Source organism: Mya arenaria, chromosome 13 (assembly GCF_026914265.1).
Source record: "Mya arenaria isolate MELC-2E11 chromosome 13, ASM2691426v1".
In the NCBI taxonomy this organism is placed as follows: domain Eukaryota; kingdom Metazoa; phylum Mollusca; class Bivalvia; order Myida; family Myidae; genus Mya; species Mya arenaria.
The window spans coordinates 64,460,706-64,484,694 of record NC_069134.1 but is presented as its reverse complement, the minus strand read 5'-3'; the positions used below and the strand labels follow the sequence as shown (position 1 = coordinate 64,484,694).

Sequence of the window (23,989 nt, the reverse complement as noted above, 5' to 3'; positions counted from 1 at the left end):
AAACGGTAAACGACCAATACACATCAAAGTTTGTTTTCGATGAAAAACGGTGTTCCGAGGTGTTCTGAATGTACACCGAACGTGTCTATTGCCAATTAGGGACTTTCCCGTGCTAATGTCTTAAGTAAGTAAATTGGCACGTTATATATATATAAAGGAGGGAATATATACATATAAATATAAACAATCTATACCATCCCATAAATAGTGAGCTTAGCTTGATTTTGCAAAAAACACTTAACATTGTTTGAGATTATGGAACGGGTTTCAAATTTGATTGAGTGCATTTTAATTGTTTGTACTAGCTGAAATCATCTTTCAAATTGACCTTTTCTTTCTTTATTTTCAAAATTCAGCTTATATTGATTTGTTCACATAAAATTATTAAAATAAATCACAATTTCTATATAGTCTGAAATGATATCCCCTTCTTAAAGGCCTAGTTTAAGGAATATTTGGCATGACAATCCCCTGCTGTGCATCTCCTGTATATTGCACTGGTGTCAAAGTAGGGGCCAATTTCCTGTGTATTTGTTTATTGGCTCAGGGTCATTTAGGGTCCATTTCTATTATAAAACCTCCAAAAATGCACAGCAGGATACTCAGATCGGATGTCTGATAAGATGGCACCAGGCAATTAGATTAAGATCAATACATAGAGGTTGTGTACTATGGGGGTCACTTATAGAAGGCTTACACTAGGCCTTTAAAGGCGCCAAAGTCATTATTTCAATAAGTGTAAAATATATTCCGCAGCTTGAGCTGAAGCTAAGCGATCGGAGGGTTATTAATAACACCTTCTAATTTTAATGTGATTAAACACTAAACAATGATCAAATGTAAAATTCAATTGTAAAATAATAACACCAAAAATCACCCTAAAGAGCAACCTTTTTAACATGTATCTAAGAAGATCCTTCGTTGGTCTTATTCGTTGGTGCAGTTGCACTTTTTTCGCAAAATAAATAACACAATGAATACTACAGGAAGAAGCCAAGAAGTCAAAAATTCAAACGTGTTAACACCACATACACATAGTTAGTCAAACACAACAAACAGGCCATACAATCATAGAATTGCCTTTACGGATAACGATGGGATAACCTCCTTGGAACTGCACGCTTGTCCATACATTACCAATGATTACAAAATTAAAAAGAAACACTACAACATGAGCCTCTTCAGAGCAATCATCAACTTGAAAACAAGGAAGAACAGAGTAAAACATAACATATAAGCTGACAAAGTGTTTTTAAGTACTCACGACTGACTTCACCTCAAAACAAATTATCAAGCAGGAACAACAGCGATAGCTCTTAAAGGGTAATATAAATCATTCAAAACTGCCATCATAATAATGGATGCATCGTTGTACAAAAAAGGAGGAAATACACTTGGAATACAATATAGAATAAAACAATACAAAATATGTATATGCTTTATGCTGTCGAATATCTTTCGACATATACAAAAACGAAATTTATCGAAAACAGTCTGTTATATAAAAGGCAGCATCGGCAATCGAAATTGGTTTCAAACATTACTTTCAATCTTCAAGGCAACCTTTCTCGGACTCCAACGATCACCTCAATCGAAAACGGTGTTAAGAACAATATTGTAATACCGGAAAAATAAATATTAACGGTCGATCAGTAAGTGTTATTGTAGGAAGCATTTTCACTTTATGCCTTTTGAGTATATCGTCATATAATTAGCATGAGTACACGACTGTAATTGTATAACGTAATGTTTAATGAAGAACTTATAATAGAGTTTCCCCAATTTTCTGTTTTTAAATCCTTGTGTCAGTAGTATTAATTGTCTACGGGAATAAATCACATCCGATTTCCCAACAAGCAATGATTGTATGGACATTTGGTTGAAATTGGTTTAAGCGACTGCACTATTAATTTTTCGACATACGAGGAATGACAACATATTCTAACCTTTATTACAATAGTTAGTTATAAACTACGGTTAAAATACATAACTGATTTGAACGAAAGATAAACGTAAACTGACGAAACAAGTAAAGTAAACTGGACATATTATTGATTAAAGTAAAACATGTGTACCTTCGAAATTCCCGTTATGAACAAAAGGAGAAATCCTCTTTTTAGCTTCATTCTTCCTTTATAGAAACCGATCTGAGCGCCCCGCTAAATGGAGAAGACAAACTTCAAACATTCAAACCCTCTTATGTTATAAACTTCCTCATTGTAAACTCCGCAGAGTAGTTTTTTAATTTTGTAGATGGTGTCCCTTTGTCAACATGGCATTGTTCAGCTAAAAGTTGGTACTGAAAGGAGATTTATTATCAAAATATGCTGATTGTATTTCATTAAAAAATCAAATCTTCGAAGGTGCCACAAAAGGCAGGTATATTATTCGAACAATTAATTTTAAAATCTGAATATTGTTTGGACTGTGATATTGTGGACAAATTAATATTTGTGGACATTTATCTTAATATTAGTGATGTTAACTTCATTATGGTGACTACCCGCACTGTTCTTTAAATAATTTAGTACCAGGTCATTTTATTCTTATATAGCTACGAAACTTATTTGTGCCCCTGGGACAATTTATTTTGAGGGTTTACACAACTAGACCCAGTTACTTTCGGACTTTGTCAACATTGACGCGAAAGTTGGCAACATTATAATTTTTATCACCATTGCTTTACATGATTTAATACAATTTTATAACACAGCTGTCATTTGTGTTGTGAAATACTTAGAGTGGTGAAATTTTGTACATAGCAAGGTTAATGGTAAAAAGTACACCGGAGAAATATTAGGGATCAGTAGGTTGAAATTTACTAAAGATTATAAATATAATTTCACCTCTTTAATTTTATATATAACTGATGTATAATGATGAATTGTGTTGTGTTGTGTTGAAGCATTATGTGAATCTTGTGATTGTATTTTGAGTCTAAAGGGTGAAGGTCATGGTCATTGTTACCGAAACGCGAAACTAGTTTTTAAGCTCAATGACTTAAGTCTGCAAGTCATATTTAAGCAAAGAAACTTCATATTTTTTCGTCTATTCGTATTTAAGTTTTTAAATAATAAGTAAAGAAAAATGATTTATTCGATAACATAATTAAATTATGATACTTAGTCAAAAGGAGGGTAATATGAAAACAATATAAACGCAGGTTGAATGTAGATTAATTTACAGAAAACAGTCTTAATCACTGTAACAATGATGTGTAGTGATGTAGTAAAAAGTAATTGTGAATGGTAGGAACAAGGTAAAAGACAGCTTTACAGTTTGTTATTTACTCTCATCACGTAATACAAATATGTGTTTTGAGGTCATCAACATGAATAATACAAAATGTTGTGTTGTATATAAACATGTAAAAATAATAATATATATTAACCAGGCTGTATTGTTAGAAATGTAGTACTTAGTAGGTTCAATAGTGTGAGGACATTAACAGATAGAACTATTTATATGGACAAACATTTTGTAGATGTAATAATTAGTGAAAAATCAAGTTATTACAGTTAAGGGTTGCTCAGATTATTTAGCTTCAAAGGATCATTTTCACACATACCATTTTTGAAAGTAAATATATTAATATGATGCATGCTGACTACCGTAAGTATTTTTCCTTAGCTCCATTTGGTATAGTTTTGATGTGAACAAAGAAAGTAAAACAATCATTCTGACAAAAATAAACATATCAAGTATCAACATTGGCCTAGAAATATTCGGTCCTTTTTTACGTTTACCTTAAACACAGAACGCCGCGGTAAGTATTTAAAATACTTCGAAATCACATGTCATGTTATCAGTCTTATAAGCAATCAGGAATACTCGATTTGTCCGATAAAAACACTCGTTAGATGATAAAATGATTGTATATAAAATTAAGCAATTGACTTCACCATAGAGGTACTATAAATTTATCAAGTCATATAGAATAGTGTGATAACATGTTTTATTAGCAAGGTTGTCACAACAAATACATGGAGAAAAACGTGTCAATAATATAAGGAGGTTTTACGTGTGCAAATGGGGTCAAAGCCACATGCGAGATTAGGAAGGCATTTTGCATTTTTTGGCAACATTTTGTAGTCATTTTTTCATTCAATATTTATCGTTTATTCTACTTCACGCTTTTCGTCAACGAGATAATATCTCGTGTCTGCCCGAAAATGACAGCTAGTCTTCTATTTACGTATTTCATAGCAAATAATTAACTTATTGTCAATGTGTTATTTTTATTCCTTAATCTTCCGTTTGGTAGAGGTCCGAACGAGTTGCAACGAACTATATCACAAAAGGGCTAACACCACAAAACTTTCCATGTTCTTGGTATGTCAGATAAACACTATTGATTAAATATTACCCTTTGTTGCATCTTAGGCTGATACATTAATCGTAGTTAACTGTATTTGATAAATGTCTTAGAAAAGCATATGGATAGAATCCATTTCCAAGTGCCGTTTCGTTGCTAGATTCTATGTCACATAAAAAGCACCACTTCATAGGTCAACTTCAGATCACGTCCTATTCCCCAATAAAGCTTGAAACCTGTGTCACACTGAGACACAAATATAAAGCCATACTGAAATGGATGTTAGATGACCTGTTGTGGTCGTGGGATGAAATGTCCATCGGTAAGGTTTTGAGCAAGGGCTGAAATTTAATATATATACACTCTGGATCGTTGCCTGACAATTTCTCGATTGTCAAACCATTTCATAATTCATTTTTTTGAAGATAATTACCATCATCTTAATGTGGAATACTTGTGCTTCGGAAGGGTTTTTTATCGTAAAGATATGGGTTTTTATATAAATAAAAAACATGAGGTAAACTAGGAAAACGACATTGCTTTACAATGCATGTCATTTCTGATCCAGTCCATGATTGATTATCAACCTATACTCTCGTAACATTTGCCTTGCTATTTACAAAAGTATATGTTTGCAAACACATTCCTATGGTTTCATTTGCAACAAGACACCAACCCAGTAACTAAAAGTTCATAGCTGGAAGTGTAGTTCCCGTCTCTAAATGGCACTACCTTTCATCCGTTAGCACATAGTGGCTGATGACGCCATGTGCCATGTACAGTGCATATTCAGGACTGTGCGCTCCTTAAATAGTCATTAGGCATAAGGTTAATGTTTGTACTAGCTAATAATAATAATAATAATAATAATAATAATAATAATAATAATTATAATAATAATAATAATAATAATAATAATTATAATAATAATAATAGAAGTATTATTATTATTATTATTATTATTATTATTATTATTATTATTATTATTATTATTATTATTATATTATTATTATTATTATTATTATTAGTAGTAGTAGTAGTAGTAGTAGTAGTAGTAGTGCTATAATTTCTACCCCACAAATGGTCAGACAATTCATCGTTTGTAGTCTAACAAGTTAAGCTTAAACTGGGTTGTAATGCCACACCTATTATATCCTTACAACCCTGTGGTGTATCCTTTCGGTAATAAAAACATGTGCATGCCGTAACGTGCGTAATGTTTATATGCCGGCAGGGTTGTTTAAGTGCGAAGAACACTTTCGGGAGATTCGCAATGATTATGTCTGCAGCAAGGGTTGCTAGTTTATCCCCATACGTAACCGGATATTGAAGAGGTTTTCCAAGTGCAACATTCAAACATTAAGCGACATTAAAATTTGAACAATCTTTTATTCATTCTCGTACAGCCGATTCGATTTAACGAAATATTGCCGCCTACTTGGTGAATAGCTTTTAATTTGCATAATCATTGTATATCCATTTACACTGCATGTGTTTAATCAAGCATAGCTCTTAAAAACTATGTTATATACTAAACATACTATGAAAATTACAGGGACAAGCCCAGGTGTCAAATTTCAAAATAAACTTTTTGAGAGGCAAAAGGCAAAGGGCAAAAACGGCAATGAACTTGAGACACTATCGTTGAACGATCATTGAAACACGAGTTTACTGTGCAATCTAATAGTCTAATAGGTTGATAGTTTAAGAAATGAGTTCCTTTATGACAAATTGCCTTAATATCTTTTACACACTATCAATCGTTCAAGTATATCCGTCAATAATTATACGTTTTTTCTCACCAACAGGATTACAGTTCTCTCAAACTGATAATCCAGAAAATAAATCATTTAAATCAGTTACTAGGGCTAAAACTTAACACAACACGTATCTTAACATTTTGTTTGTATAAACAATGATACAAGAAGCTGTAACTTTTTAAAGAAACAATAACAGTAAAACATTTACATTTTGGTAAAAAAAACCACTACCCCAACTTCTCCTCATATTCATAACCGATTACTGTTTTTATAACGATATTAGTTCATACCGGTACATAATAATAACAGTTTTCTGGTGCGTTTCAATAGTTTACATAAAGGGTTGTTCTTATTGGGTTTTGAACTCAAACTGTTGTAAAAGTGTACATTCTTTGAAGAAAACTCTAACTATAATAAATGCCTAATGATAACCACAGCTATGGAATCAATCAAGCTATTGATAAGAAGCCTTTCACAGTCATACAAGTGTACGAGTAGCAAGTTTTATCGTCTTGTTAAACTGTATACTGAGTTTGCTCAATGAATTCCTTCACATCAACTGGATCCTGGAACAAGTAGTCTGTTTGTGGTGTTTGATTTGTATAAATGGTTTTAAATTGTTTGGGTCTCTAGTCCATTGTAATTTGGACGCTCGCTGTGCGCTCCTAAATAAAGTTTATATCTGAATGTTCGACTACCTAGCTTGTCGCTGTAGTTTTCATTGTATTACATGATAGACTGTTGTTTGTTAATAGAATGTTTTACTATTTCATATCACAATTATTAAAAAAATACCAAAATGTAAAAATAATCTAGTCTGAGGCCGGGTTCGAACCGGTATCGCCAAAATTGCAGGTCAGTGTTGTATCAACAGTGCCATGAAGGCTTCCCCTTAAACGTTGGAATATTTAAGATATATACCTAACTTGGTAATATCACGTGATAACATCGACTAGCCAATCACGCATAGTTAACTTGAATTAATGATACCATTTTCATCACATCGAAATGAACAGAATAGTTTTAAAGGCATACACGAACATAATTATAAAATCTTATTCTTAACTTTTTATTTAAATTAAGTCTCTTTTTAAGCTTAAGCTCTGGATTATGTCATGGTTCTTTTAATCACACATTTTAGTTTAATCATATTAATTTTTAATTACTTTATGTACTTTAGTTTTACTTTCATTCTGGCCTTTTCCTCCAACGGTAATGGAGGGAATCAGTTAAAAGACAAGAGTACCTGTATCATATTGTATTTTCAACGAAAAAGGAAAAATAATGAAATCATTATTGTCCGAAGTTTCCTTTAATTTGATTTTAATTGGTTTGTTGTCTAAGGCATTGAATGCTTTATAAGTTAGATAAAACACAAGTCAAATATATAGCTGAATGTGTAACTGACTGAAAATGATGCTAGGACCGCTCATGCTAAGCCTAGCTGAAAAAAGTCGTAAGTGATATATATATGAGAATGTTTTGCACTAAGTAGAAGGTAGATCCAATTTATGTTTTTTAGTCATTCGATTGACTCGTATGCAAACACACTCTCATAAAAGTTGTCATCAGTGGCCACAGGTGTTAGCTAGCTGTCTGATCTGGACAGCTCAGGGACTTCACCTGAAAAAAGCATAGTAGCGTATTAGCGTATATTACTTACTATGTATGAACCTTTGATGGTACATGTATGTATAAAGTGGTAGGCGCAAGAAATTTAAGTTACAGAAATGATACTGTCACAATTATATAATATGAAACGTTAAAAATTTAACATCTTTATAGCATTTGGTCTTAAACTGCTCCAAACGGTACCACTATAGATATGGCAGTATTCAAACAACAATCATATGTTTGGATGCGTGAAATTTGTATATAAGTAAAATACATCATTTTATTCGCGCATGTGTCTTCATATAAAGCAAAAAAACCTATACGTTTCTGCCTAAAATAATGATAAAGGAAACATGTTAATTGGAAATATTTCCGAGTCTAATTCTCACTTTAAAGCATTGCATATGGACACTTCAATACCATTCAATGACTATCTAAGCCAATAATTGTAATAACTGAATAAAAATTACACCAATATAACCTTTCTGGCAAATAAAACATATTTAAAGCATTGTACAATGGAAAGCTGAGCATATCAACATAATTTGCAATTGCTTTTTATCTTAACATTTTAGATTATTAAATGATTAGCTCCCCTAAAGTTTATAAGGACAGATATTGAAGAACAACACTTGTGTACGACGTGTATGTCTACTCTCCGTATTGATCTACTGTAGCAGCTGGGGGGGGGGGGAGTTTTCATTTAAATTCTTAGTACGCATTCAAAGTAAGATGATCATTTGTTTTTTAATATGACTGATCAATTATTAGATTTACCTTTTTTTCGATCAGTCTTGTGTGTTTCATTGATTTCTGAATAAACATGCAAGTCTTCCTTTGGTTCGTCTGGTTTTTCGTATAGGGTTTTCGATTTGCTTTTATGCAACCTCCTAGCAAAATAGACGAACACCGGATTTTCTTTTTTTTAAAGTTAAAAGATATACATTTTTTGTTTAAAATTGGACTAAATTTTCATGGCAAACAATTAAAAATGTTAACATACGTATTTGTCAGCAAAACGCTCGTATCATTGTATATACAGCATATTGAAACTGATAAGCACTTTAATTATCAATAGACACAATTATATTTGTAAGAAACACTGTATAGTGTACCTTTTGTACAGGAAAAACAGAAGAGCTATCACACTCGCGATTACAACCACACCAACTGCTGCCGATCCGCCTATTAAAGCTCCAGTTGATTTGAATTGAGACAGTGCTTAAAGTGGTAAACAGAAAAGCATATAGATATCGATATAAGCACAATTTATACCAATTGCTTAATGTCAACATTGCAGCTAAAATTGCTTACATTGAAATGTTCCTGTTGATGTTTTATGAGTTAATTAGAAATACTTTTATGGAAATAATACTTTCCAACAAAATTATATCCTTTGACGGCACTTTTTGCAATTATGCAAAATGTAACTTAAAATGTACAAGAGGCCAAATACAACCAAGATGTATTTCTTAATTCCTATATGGAAAAAATACACTGACCAAAAAGGATTGGAGTTTTAACATAAAGATTGCTATATTAATAGTTGGACCATTTCATGAGTTTAACTTAAACATAGAAGGCAGCAGTTAGTATAAAAACTACTTCGAAATCACATGTAATGTTATAAGGGAGATAAGCAAGGAGGAAACTCGATTCATCTGAAAACACTAACAAACAAGCTCGTAAGATAATGCCACATTTGGATATGCAATTTAGGAATTGACTTCACCATCGATCTACAATCATATTATAACCTAATAACATTTTCTATCATAAACAAGTTTGTCGTTACGTCTGACTTCATCAATAATAAATGTATTTAACATACAGTGGTATTACGTGTGCAAATGGGCGCAGAACTCCATCTGTGATTAGAAAGGCAGGTTGCATTTATTTGCATCATTTGAAAGTCTTCTCTACATTCAAACGTTATCGTTTCTCCTACTTCACACTTATCGTCGACGAGGCAATCTCTCGTGTTTGCCCGAAACTTCCCGTTCTTTTGCACTTTACATATAGAAGCTGAATTTGAAATGAAAAGACTCGTACATGAACATTTCCCAGAAGAATAACTGTGAAAATTAACACGGCAAATTCATGGAAAATGAAATATGAATGTTTGTTCTGTTCGCATTCCATTGAATACCAAAGTCAAATACCAATAAGTTATTATTGCAAATTGCAATATTGCAAAAAGGGTGAACATTTCTTAACGAAATCGATACTAAAACATGTTAAAGTGAAACTTTATTTGTATTTACCGAGGAATGGTGGTTGTGTAGCCCATCTAAGGCTGCCGTCGGCTGCACAAATCATGTGTAAAGAACCATTCACCAGATGGAAATGTTCGCTGTTGTATACAGCAACAATTTCGTCTCCAAAAATGATTTCTTTTCTGTTTTGTTGATATAAATCTTTAATAATAGTTAGATTTTTGAAACGGATGTTTTCACAAATTGGTGAAATGCCTGACCAAGATCCATTCACAAGGCACTTGCATTCAGCAAAACCACGAAGTTCGAAACCTTTATCACAAACTGATAATACACTTGTTTTATAGTCAAATGCTTTATTTGATATCAATGTGTTATTTTGGTACCTCAGTGTTCCGTTTGAAAGAGGTGCGAACGAGTTGCATCGAACCATTTCACACAAAGGGCTAACTCCAGTTAGTTCGCCATTTTCTTGGCACGCGCGATCATCACTGTTGCTTAGATGGTATCCTTTATTGCATATTGGGCTGAGGAATAAAGCGTAGTTTATTGTTTTTCTTAAATATATCTGCTGACCATCTGTATAGAATCCATTTTCGTGTGCCGTCACGGCGCAAAATACTCTTTCACATCTGGCTGTACCCCCAGTCCAGAAGTTAATTCAGAACACGTTATATTACTCCCATACACAAGCTTGAAACCTGTTTCACACTGAGGGACAAATGTAAAACCATACTGGAATGGATGTTGGATGAGTTGTTGTTGTATTGGGATGAAATATCCATTGAAAGGGCTTTGCGGACGTTGATGACATATGATAGGTTTACACTCTGGGTCGTTACCTGACCATGTCTCGTTCACCAAACAATGTCTTGATCCATTTGCGCGAAGATAATAACCATCGTCACAATGTGGAATGATTGCACTTCCGAATGGTTTTGAACTGGAACGAAAAGGGACATTTAGATTGTAATAGAAACCATGAGGTAAACTAGGATAACGACATTGCCTTTGAATGCATATTAATTCTGGTCCATTCCATTCATGATGATAAGCGCATATCCTCTTAGTATTACCGTTGTTGTTAAAAAACGTATAACCTTGCAAACACGTTCCTACGATTTCAAAACGTACGGGCACAACGGACCCAGTAACTAAGGCTTCGGAGCTGGAAGAATTTATGTATTTCCCGTAAGGGGATGGATCTGGTACTATGCATCCTTTAGCACATACTGGTTTAGGATGCCATGTACCCTGAGAAGTGCATACTGAGGTCGGTGTGCTTGCAATATAACCCGAAACACAGTGCAGGGGTATGATTGTTCCAGTAAAGGATTTATTCGTGGCATTCGTGCTACCATTTGGAACATGTGGCTGTGTGCAGGCGACTATAATAATAATAATAATAATAATAATAATAATAATAATAATAATAATAATAATAATAAAAATGATAATAATAATAATAATAATAATAATAATAATAATAATAATAATAATAATAATAATAATAAAAAGAAGAAGAAGAAGAAGAAGAAGAAGAAGAAGAAGAAGAAGATAATATTATTATTTATGATAATAATAACAACAACAACAACAACAATAATAATAATAATAATAATAATAATAATAATAATAATAATAATAATAATAATAATAATAATAATAATAAAATAATAATAAACAACATAAGAAGATGAAGAAGAAGAAGAAGAAGAAGAAGAAGAAGAAGAAGAAGAAGAAGAAGAAGAAGAAGAAGAAGAAGTAATTGTTAATTAATGCGCGATTAATTGAATACATGGTTATAGTTAAACACTAATTATACCTGCTATGATTTCTACCTCACAGAGGGTCACGTTATGTTTCGACCTCAGTCTGACAACGTCAGCTTGAACAGGAGGTTCCAATGCGACATCTATTATATTTTGACATACCAGCGGTTTGTCCTTTCGTTCATGATAGTCTGTGCACCGCGAAAGGTGCGTTTCATTGTCTGCAAACACAATTGTCCAATCTTGAAAATACGTAAAAATCGTCAATCCGTATAGCCTTTCACGAGCTGAAATGAGATTTGAAATGAGATTTGTGTAGCAATATCAGAAGTAGCGATATGGACATATACTCTTTTATCATAGCAAAGAGCCAGACAGAATAACTAACATCATTGGATTTGTTTTACTTATAACGCCATATACAGCACATATACCTAAAGAGTAAATGCTTTTAATGGAAAGGTAATATTTTTTTCGAGAAATAACATTGTTCGTTTAGGTACTTCTACTACTAGAACCCAGTTTCCCAACTAACATGAATATGGTTTCTGTGTTATATTGTAATTCCTAATAACAAGACGTAGTGGAGGTCCACAACCCAATAAGTGCAGTGGTTATGTTATGTAACCACAAAATGGTAAATGACAGTGTTCACTCTAAACACAAATGGCAATGTATTGTTAGTAACCGTGTTTGTTCGTTATGTTCGTGATGTATTCTAATTCCTGATATCCAGTACTGGAGGTCCTCATCCCAACAAGCGTATTTGCTATGTTATATAACCTCAAAATGATATCTTCATTTATGACAGTGTAGCCTCAATACCAATAGCAATGTATTATGTGCTGGCGTTGTCTTTGTGATATACATGTATTCTAAGTCCTGATATAGAATAAGTGTGCTGAAAGGTCACACACCAATGGGTGTATTAGGTATGTAATGTAACCTCAAAGTAATATCTACATGAATGACAGTGTACACTTAAAACCAATGTATACGTACCTGCGTTGTCTTTGGGATATATTCTAATTCCTGATATAAAGTAAGAGCTCCGGAGTATTGTGTCCCAAAAAACCCCATATCCACCATGTTGCTGAAAGTTTAAGTTAGCGCATGGAACACTATGCTGGAGGTTTTCATTATCCGCAGATGATACTTTTTTTATCCCCATGTGTACCCGGAATTTGGCTTGCAGGTTTTCCCGGTGCAACGTTATCACCTAAAGAATAGGAATTCGACTGGACAAACAAATACCACACACTTTACTGTATAGCTCCTAAAGATCTTAATCGTTGAATCAATTTTCACTACAGATGTTTAATAGCCCATGACTTTATAATAGTGTAATACAATGAAAACTACAGGGACAAGTAAGTTGACATTAACATATAAACCCTGTTTAGAGGCACATAGCAAGGGCCCAAATGACAATAGACGAGAGACACACAAATATGAACACCACATTCACGAATATAAACACCACATTCACAAATATGAACACCACATTCACAAATATGAACACCACACTCACGAATATAAACACCACATTCACAAATATGAACACCACACTCACAAATATGAACACCACATTCACAAATATGAACACCACATTCACAAATATGAACACCACATTCACAAATATAAACACCACACTCACAAATATAAACACCACATTCACAAATATGAACACCACACTCACAAATATAAACACCACATTCACAAATATGAACACCACATTCACAAATATGAACACCGCGTTCACAAATATGAACACCACATTCACAAATATAAACACCACATTCACAAATATAAACACCACATTCACAAATATGAACACCACATTCACAAATATAAACTCCACATTCACAAATTTAAACACCACATTCACAAAATATAACACCACATTCACAAATATAAACACCACATTCACAAATATGAACACCACATTCACAAATATGAACACCACATTCACAAATATGAACACCACATTCACAAATATGAACACCACACTCACAAATATAAACACCACATTCACAAATATGAACACCACACACAGACCATACACTCCTCAAAATAGCATAACCGATAATTGATCGGATTACAGCCATGGTACGGTCAGTGAAACAATAGTTCACTGGAACCCGAATCTTCTATGGGCTTAAACTAGTTTGCATGATCATAACCTCAAACTTGTCCCAACATCTATAATATATAAAATAAAATATAATTACTATATTCAAAATATAAGTCTCATCAGAGCACGCATCAACTTAGAACAAAAATGATGAATATAATAAAAACATATTTACTGATGAAGTAATTTCGAGTACCCAACGACTTGATACAAAATATACCTTTAACCGATTGAATCAAGACGGGACAACAGTGCTAGCTCTTAAAGTACTAAGTCCTATTATTACAAATACACATTACCTGAATTCCTGTAAAACTTCCATCGGTCAAATTAATTCATCGATATAAAATACGAAGACTCTCACCAGCAGGATTACAATTCTTTAAAATTTAAAATTCAAAAACGAAATTATTCAAAAACGAATCGTTCTTGACCCTACAAAAATTGCTAAACTTGCTTTCATATAACTCGGCAAGATGTTATAGTGTTACATGTATGTATATTTTAAATGCTTCTCTGTCTCTGTTACGTTTGGTGGTCGTAGCTAGCAGTAGTATCATTGACCTCAAACGCATTGTCATCCCAGGGCTAAGAAATGTGATTCGAACAAACTGTGATGTGGTCTGACACCATATCCCGTGGGAAATCTTATATATTTCATCTTTGATGTATTTCAGAAGGTTATACATGTACATCTTTTTTTAAATGCGCACATTGTAGGTCAATATTTTGGACTACTGGGCTTGTCCCTGTATTTGTTATTGTAGTCATTGTAGTATTGACACTGGCAGCAGTTTAGTGGTTGCCGTGTGGCGGCAATAAAATGTTGCCCGTTCCTCGAATTTTATGTTGTTTAAATTACCAGTCATAGAGAGTAGTCTTTAATCTTATACTAGGATGTTTTGGCCATTGCATTGTGCCGCTAAACAAGGTTTATATTTGAGTTTCCAACTACTGGGCTTTACCCTATAGTTTGCATTGTTCTACTGTTTGCAAAAGCAGGTGCGTTCCTTATACCAAAGTGGTGATTTTCTAAGTATTTCGTTTCGACACAGAATACCGAATACTGCATGAATAGGACCTGATTCCCACGTACCAAAAGAGAAGGGGAAATCACACCCGTATTTGGAAAAAAACAGGTGAAACGGAAAAAGCTACGTATTGTAAGAGTGTTGCCATTATTATTGATTTACTTCCCTCGTGCATTTTGTATCTTTTAGGGCCACAACGCTTTCGTATTTATGAGTAGGAATTGATTATGGCGCAAAGCCTTCTGTGAGGCTAGACCTTCAGAAAACCTCCTTTCTTAATAAAGCGATTGAAGCATCGGAGTTTAGGCCAGTAAATTCAAAACTCTATGAATTGTTAGTGACACAATACACATATTTACCCACCAACTGTACGTTATAGATTGGTATTGAAAACAAATCTAGATAAGACCCAAAATTTAAATAAAGTAGCTCAATATTTCAATGTGATGTCAAACAATTCGTATTTGTAATTATATTTTTTGTAATACAAGAAGCGCGAAGATAATACTTTTGAATTCCAACGTATATATCAAACGTGTTTCTACAGTCTAAAACTTATCAGTATTGCAAAATATACATTGATAATGCTTACCTGAAGTATACCAAGCTGGTTCTTCCGAACGCACAGTCGCAGATAACAGCAAAACAGATAAAATGAATTCCATGATTGTTGCCATTTTTATCAATTAAAACTATAAGTATCATTCCTCAGTTCCAATATCTAAACTGACGAGATCAACTAGTTTAAAGCATTTTTTATTTAAAAAAATCATGATTAATGATAAATGGGGAATGGCTTATTGTCAATTCCCTCAGCTATGTACCTCACTGTTTTATATTTAGCACGCACCAGAGAAAAGGTAAAATAACAGGCATGTTCTGAGCAGACGATGTATTTCCCCACACTACTATCTACGTTATGAAATAAAGATGACAAAGCCAACTTTTACAGATGTTTTCTTTGAAATGATTGTTTTCCTTTTCTGACTGGCATTTTGTAATTTCGACTAGAACTTTTTTCTGTATGGGACTTCCCTCTCAAATGTTTAGAATCTACATTGTCATTCCAGTCCAAGATATCAAAAATTATTCTCAATTTGAAATCCAAAACTAAATATTTTGTCAACATACTATAATAATGCTGTATTGAATGCATCTACAACCCTAGTACAAATTAACATTATTGTAAACGAGTTCAGCCCGGATACAGTTTAGTCTGCCATTACATATTTCATATAATACAGTGTTGGCACTTTTAATTGATAATTAAATGTCACTGGCTGGAATCTGGCTTGTGTATTGATAACTGGAAAACAAATGCACATTTGAGTCAAAAAGGAGAGAACTCAAACACCTTAATTTTTACGAACACTCCAAGAAGAAAACTTGGTCCTTAGTTTGTAATGCGACTTATTACTTTTTTAAGATTTAAACTGTAGGTTGGTACCCGAGACGTTTTTAAGTATTACATTTACATCAATCTTTAATTATACATGTAGTTATTTTTTCGATTCAAATAATGTCAAATCATTATTTTTTCTGTGAAGTAGAACTCTTTTATTGTTCCTGTCGTTGTGCAAAACTTAAGTATTGGCCTTAAATATAATGGTTGAGTCTGCCTTTAATACTAATCAAGTGCTCTTGTCTTATTTCTTTAAGAAGTGTTATCAAATACGTACCGAAAATGTTGAATTTTATTTGTTTTGAAATTACAAAGTCCTTTTTTAAGGAGCACACGCTGATTTAAATGTACTGTGTATGCAAGTTTTTGATCAAGGAAATCATAAACTTCTTCTGTACATTTGAAATTCACAGTTAATTTTGTATTATTTTAATTATTATTATTATTATTATTATTATTATTATTATTATTATTATTATTATTATTAATTCTTCTTCTTCTTCTTCTTCTTCTTCTTCTTCTTCTTCTTCTTCTTCTTCTTCTTCTTCTTCTTCTTCTTCTTCTTCATCATAATCATAATCATCATCATCATCATCATCATCATCATAATCATCATCATCATCATCACCATCGTCGTCGTCGTCATCGTCATCATCATCATCATCATCGTCATCATCAATCATCATAATTATCATCATCATCATCATCACCATCTTCACCATTTAAAATAGAAATCAAAGTGAAAAATGTTATTCTGTTGATTACCCATTTTTGCTCAATCACATACGTCACAGATGAAGACTGTCAGGAATATTATCTGGGAATCTTATAGAACTAGGTTAATAGCGAGGTTTTTGTATTTAGTGCTATGAATAACCAATTTGATATAAGTTGAATATCACTTTCGTGGTCATTCAATACGAAATTTATTAAACCTCTTAAACATCAAAGTAATCATTTCGCGCCACTCGTGAAACTTTGAGTCGTGAAAAATAAAGCTGTTTAGAGAAATAATTTCATTTTAAGACCTTGTATTATAAACGCATAAAACTGTTGGTATTATTGTGCCCAGATCTTTGGACACAAGAGACATATAAAGTTAAAATTGCTTTTTTTATTTACATTAATACTTACATAAAATTTTAAATGTAGTCAACTTCCGAGTGCTTCTATGCACTCAATTCAATAAATGAAGTTTTGAATTGCAAGTGCGTTTGTTTATAAAGAGACATGGAAACCGTTAATGAACATGGACAAAGGAGCGAAGAACAACCAATCTGTGACAAATTGGACTATCCGTTTCCTTATAACATCTTCGGCGTTACCCTCTCCGGTGGAAAGACGTGCAAGAAGGGGTTAAATATAACAAGGGGTCTACGAAAATGTATGTGCAGACAATGCGGTTCACTCCTTTGGGGTGGTTTGTCCCCGGTATGTGGTTGATAACTTGTAGTAGACGCTTACTACTCTAAAGGGAAAATTGGAAAGCAGTAATATAGTTATTTTAAATCTAAGGCTCTTAAAATGCTTAAACCCTTTAACCCCACCCCCCAAAAAGTGGCGACAACATTTTAGAACCCTGTGAATATCCCTTGTAATAAGTGTTAAAACATAAATAACCTTTCAACATATTATTTACTTCCTTCTTTGTTAATATGGTCAAGAGTTTTCGAAACGCTTCTACACATATGTCGTCAGCAGTTAACCATTAATTAAACATTTCCTTCTTTATCAATATGGTCAACAGATTTCGAAATGCTTTTTTACCCTATGTCGTCACCAGTAACCAACTTAAATCCTTTATTGGAATGGTACATATTTCATTCTTTATTAATATGGTCAACAATTTCCTCCTTTCATCTACAAACGCCAACTTTCTGAAACGTCCTACTACTAGAAGAGCTTCTTTCCAAGTTGGTAATTCGTTACCAGCGACTTTAAGTATGTATAGCTGATGCTTCTGATTGGGTATATTCCCAATAATTTAATTGGTTTATTTGAATAGGAACTCTAAACCTCCCTGGCATTGCTGCTTGTTAGACCAAAGGACCCACTATCTGTCATGTTTGCTTTAATCTTTTTAATCGTTTGGATCTACTAATTTTTGACCGCACAACTCATCATGTATACAAATTATACAATCAAGAATGACTGTGTGGACGTCCAACGTATACATACGGAAAACAACAAACGCCATTGCAACTTTGTATTTAGGTCGCGACGTTAACATCAAGAACACTCGACATTTTTTTACTTTACTGTTGCGCAACATGACATAAAATATGGCTATTATTGCATCAATATCGCGACACGAAAAAACACGTTTTAAATTATAAATGACGTTGCTTTTTAAATGCTGTTTTTAAAAAGGAGTTTTAATAGTATTTTTTTTTTTTTACTCCAAACGTTAAAGGGAAAGTAACAACTTTAAGAAATTTTTCTTAATTCCGTTGCAGTTACTTCCCTTCAAAACTGAATAATTCATTTTGAAACAACAAAAAATGTCAAAAATAATTATTTGATTATAAGAAGGACCAGGCCCACTAACTGATAAGAGAAAAATAAATAAAGTGCGTATATTACGATCATAGAGTCTCAAATCATGTCTGATTAAATCCCGAGAGCCACAAGATGCTTTATTAAACAGAAATGTTTGGGAAATACCAAGTAAATTCCTAACTAGACCGCTGACTCACTTTTTCTTAATGAGGTAGATACGTGGCCGGATCATAGCGCCTTGTAAGCAGTACAAGGCAGTTGCCTGTATCGTCCAAAAGAGGAACCTCAGTGCTTTTTTTATAAAGAACTGGAGATACTGAACATTTTTAAAAGAAATTTCAAAAGTCATAAAAATAATTAACCTTCTGTTTCTATAATAAATACGATGAAAGCGTTTTAGAATGAAAGATTATCAATGTTATATAGTGAAATATCGCCAAAAGTGTCTTATTACCTCGGTTTTTTATCAGTTTAGTATAATTTCGCTTCCACTTGAAATATTTCATGTAAATAACAGCATGATTATTTTGACTAATAAAATACTTAAGACAAAAACTTAAAACATGGACATGATTAATATATAAAGCTACATATACTTTTTAGTATTAGGTTCTGGTTCAGCAGAGTACAGTTGATACCCGTCTATTATTGCTTTACACCGAGCACATGGAAAATGAACAGTTCTATTCGAAAAGAGCTAGGTAATCGCATCCGGATCTCTTGGATCTCTCTTTGTTTCTTCAAGTCTTCCAAGCATCATCATCATCATCATCATCATCATCATCGTCGTCGTCCTCATCATCATCATCATCATCGTCCTCCTCCTCCTCCTCCTCCTCCTCCTCCTCCTCCTCATCATCATCATCATCATCATCATCATCATCATCATCATCATCATCATCATCATCATCACTATCATCATCTATAATTTTCTATAATGTTGAAATACGAATTTATTACGGTTATTTATACATTAAAATTCTCTAATTTACGTTCGTTATGTCACAAGTGCCATCACAAACTTCCCTTTCAAATATTAACGTTTTATAAACGCATGTACTTATAAAGGTTATAAAAGTACATATTGTGTCAACTCTTGAAAGGAAAATCTTCTTTCGATTACTTTGGTTTGAATTTATCATAAAAAATCCTTATTATAGGTTTAAAGCGTTCTGAAAACAAAATTGTTCTCGATGATGCCTTGACGAAATAAACTCTGGCCTTCTACTATAAAAGATTGTATATTAAGATTAATACCAACATTTAACACAGTATATACTGTGCCGGATTCAGTCAAAGCTGGTAGTATCGAAAAGGATAATCAAGGTCTCTTATACCGTTTTCCTCCTTCACCACTCAACTTAAGTTTTTTTCGCGCAGTAAACACAAATAAACGGGCACACACCTTATTATTATTATTGGTATATATGCATAATCGATGATTTTTCGTTTTTACACATCACAAATAGAGCAGATAGAAGTGACAAGTTCTATGTTATATTAGCGGTATTGGATGAAGTAGCGACAATACTTATGTGAAAAACTACAGAAACAAGCTCACATACTTAAAGTGTATAGTATACTTTGTCACACCTTCAGGAACGGAGCAGACAGACGTGGCTTGTTCTGTGATGCGTCAGCGGTCTTGGAGAGGATGGAGATTGAACAAGACGTTGCTATTGCCCAGTTCATCAGAGAGATGAGGAACTACAGGGAACAAATTATTCCCTCTGTGGTGCGTGTTTACTCTTTTACAATACGTGTAACGTTGCATTTCACATCAAACATTGCAATGTATTGATTTTATGACTAACATTCAGCCTTAAGCTATTTTATAATAACAATGTTTGTTTCATTCTGTGTTCGTGAGGTTTACTCTGACTGAAACATAGCAGATCAAACACGTCTGTTCAAAAAAGTGTGTGTCATAGGCTTTAAAGTCAGTAAGACAAAATATTAATATGACACCAATTTTTTCAGGACCAGTTTCAGTTTGTGCTAATCAAGGAATGCATTCTGCAAAATGAAACATATTCCAATTTCACCGACTGATGTCGACGAACTGTCAAGCAATTTGACATTTATATTGCAACAACGGGCTTTTTTATACGTGTATATTGGTAATCTTCATGTAACATACATTACGTATCATTTGTATATAAGCTTTTATATAAGTATTACATACTCGATTGATTTATGAACATGTCAAGTTGGTGAACATATATATAATATTCTTAAACAGAGACGACTAAAGCTAAAACATAAAGCGTGTTCCTTCGTCAAACCGTATCTTTTGATTGTCGTTGTCATAAAAATGCGATTTTTTCCAAGTATATTTACAAAAAAGAGTCCCGTGTTGCAAAGCAGAAAATACAATTGTTCAAACTAAGCATCTTTTAAGTACCGGAACAGCGTTGACTGTTGTTACAATTAATGGCTAAGAGAGTCATTGAATGGTTATTATGGTTGAATGTTTGAATCGGAAGTAAGTTTAATATTAAACAATAGTTATTTATCCGTGTTAAGTATTCCTTGATATAAACTTAACCCTATTTGGTTTGTTAAGTAAAATTCGTTACTTGCAAAATAAAAATCCGAAAGTAGGATAATTATTTTTAACGTACAGGTGTATGGTATAGGATAACAGAATATCACGAGCAGTATCTGTTAACGATAGGTACCGATTGGAAAGCGGTTCGGAAATGCCGATCAGTTTAAGAATTAAACCAGACGTGTACATTATACATTTTTTTTAAATTCTATTTAATGCCGAATTGTCCATATTCAGCCAATATATACTGAGATCAATTATACAATTCGAACAATATTGGTGGTTCCTTTTAAATATGTATAGGATTCTTTATAGAGTGTCTCTTAGTTAATGTTTGCGTGAACGGATATGAATCAGTCTGTGGAAACCTTGTGTTTTAAGTGTTCGTAACAAGCAGGCAATCGTTAGTTTAGTCTCATAACCTTCACTTACTTATAGATAAATTTCACTTTTTGAGATTACAAGACTTCCGCCGCAGGACATATTTTGCTAATAAGGTCACACATTATATAAAACAATGTAAAGGACATAATTGATGTAGATCTGTATTATATGTCTATAATCGTTTGTTAAAATATGCTAAATAAAAATTGTCCTTCAAGATTGCTCCGTTGTTATCCCCTTAAGTAAGGTATATTTAAAACGTCTGTGGTTTCGTCCCTGAATATTATGCCACAGCTTCATTGCATATATTCATTGAATGTCAATGCGTTTGATTATCTTTGTAGTACGTTCAGGACGTCGCAGATGTAAAACGAAGAGATCATTGGATTCTATGAAAATATATGATCGAATTCTGGAGCGCGATTATATCGCCCATCGTCAGAACATGATTGCATCTACTTTTGCATATTTCTAGAAAGATAAGGTGACATGTAAACGTGATACTTCAAATAAAGCGATATTTCTTTTTACGGTCCCTCTCGTGAATATAACGTTTAAAGGATATAATCTATATTTATTTCACTTTTGATACTTGATGAAAACGATGTCATTTCGCGCGTTAAACTGACGTTTGACGAAATTGTCCAAGTCGTTCCGGGCATAAGAAAACCCTTGAAAACTCTATACCGACTGCTTTATTTGCGTTTGTAATAAAAGGTCTTAAAGTTAAATGATTTCCCTCAAGAACATTTCTTTTCACGACACAAAATTTCACGAGTGGCGTGAAATGATTACTTCGATGTTCTGGAGGTTTAATAAATTTCGTATTGAATGACCACGAATGTGATATTGACCTTATATCTAACTGGTGGTTTATAACGTTTATAAACGTCGCTATAGAGTGCTAACTGTAGGAATATAAGTTTCCTGGCAGTAGCAGTAGTAGTAGTAGTAGGAGTAGCAGTCTCATTAGATGACGATAATGCTGCTGCCGCTACTGCTGCTGCTCCTGCTTCTATTGCTGCTGCTGCTGCTTCTGCTGCTGCTGCTGCTGCTTATGAAGATGATGTTGATGCTGCTGCTGCTGCTGCTGCTGCTTCTGATGATGATGATGACAATGATGATAATGATGATGATCCTCATTTTTCTGGCCAGTATATCTCGTCTTCCTAGAGCCGACAGTATATAATATAACTTGAAAGAAGTTAGAGGTTCTACGTAATAATGCGAACACGCCCCGTTGTCAATACTTTCATCTTGTTTACAGGGACAAAAATCACAAGCCAAACGGGCAAAGACGTGAAAGTAAATTTTATTTAGAGATGTGAGATAAATATATAAGCCAAAGGCTTTCTCCCAAATCATTAAATTAATGTTAATTGTATATTTGTTAAATTCTTGTAACTGAATATAGGATAAACTGAATATGTTTTTTTACTATATAAAATCGTCCTCACGTTTACAGTGTTTTCGTTTCTTTTATCGTCTTTCCGATAGGATCTGAACACTTTTATAAAATACTTATTTTTAAGAACATAATGTTTCGTAAGAGAAGTAACATATTCATGTAAGCCACATCTGGCTTCATCTCCAATCCTTATCTGTGTACATAGTGATACTAGGTAAATGGATATCTTTTAAGTTAATCAAATGGAACTCACCTTCATCTCACTCTGGTGGTTTATCATTACGACTGTACGGACATCGTGTTCAACCGTCAACCTCCAGCAGTCAGTCTTGATTGCAGCTAGAGGTGTCCAGGTTACGATGAACGCTCCCTTCTTCTTGTAGTTCTCAAATATATATCTCAAGGATTTAACATATGTGGAAATCTTCTGATTAGGGATTGGATGTAATAATTCCATATTATTTATATCACCCTAAAATGTTGGAAACAATCAACACATTTGAAAGCACGGTATTCAAATACAAAACTTTTTATTGTACAAACAACCTATTTTGACACACCACACATCAACATATGTTTGTCATTGATGACGCATATCCTTATACAACAACATGATGATTGCCTTAAATGATCTAAAGAAATATTCGTTGCTTCTTGTCAATTTCCTTGCAACATACCGGTAAGCGGTCAGCGTGTATGTAATCAGGTTCAGATCTCTTTCCAGAAGGAGTCAAGTGAGGCATATGTAAATGTTCATGCAACATACCGGTAAGCGTTCAGCGTTGATGTAATCAGGTTCAGAGCTATTTCCAGAAGGAGTCAAGTGAGGCATATAATCTGCGACTGTAAAACACTCGAATTATACGTGATCAGCTTTGGCATTAAGATTTTTTTATAATACAT

At 33.4% G+C, this 23,989-nt stretch overlaps 2 protein-coding genes across 2 annotated transcripts in view; both read right to left on the bottom strand.

Moving 5' to 3' along the window:
* Window positions 1-23,989, bottom strand: part of LOC128215465 (CUB and sushi domain-containing protein 1-like) — an 86,947-nt gene that overhangs the window by 46,763 nt on the left and 16,195 nt on the right. The window lies entirely within an intron of this gene.
* Window positions 7,386-15,657, bottom strand: LOC128213297 (E-selectin-like). Its single transcript, XM_052918900.1, has 8 exons — window positions 15,435-15,657; window positions 12,680-12,896; window positions 11,731-11,964; window positions 9,954-10,848; window positions 9,532-9,714; window positions 8,805-8,910; window positions 8,467-8,579; window positions 7,386-7,698 (listed from the first exon to the last, which is right to left on the bottom strand). Exons 4-8 carry the CDS (start codon window positions 10,336-10,338, stop codon window positions 7,664-7,666), a joined length of 822 nt encoding a protein of 273 aa, XP_052774860.1. The 5' UTR covers window positions 10,339-10,848; window positions 11,731-11,964; window positions 12,680-12,896; window positions 15,435-15,657; the 3' UTR covers window positions 7,386-7,663.

What these genes read in the sequence shown, in the direction of transcription:
- LOC128213297 (XM_052918900.1), bottom strand. Translation starts at nt 10,338, where the DNA reads ATGGTTCGATGCAACTCGTTCGCACCTCTTTCAAACGGAACACTGAGG. An exon ending in TTCTGCGCCCATTTGCACAC is followed by an intron (nt 8,911 to 9,531) that starts GTAATACCACTG and finishes TACCACTTTAAG; the next exon opens with CACTGTCTCAATTCAAATCA. An exon ending in CAAGACTGATCGAAAAAAAG is followed by an intron (nt 7,699 to 8,466) that starts GTAAATCTAATA and finishes TGCTTTTTTCAG; the next exon opens with GTGAAGTCCCTGAGCTGTCC.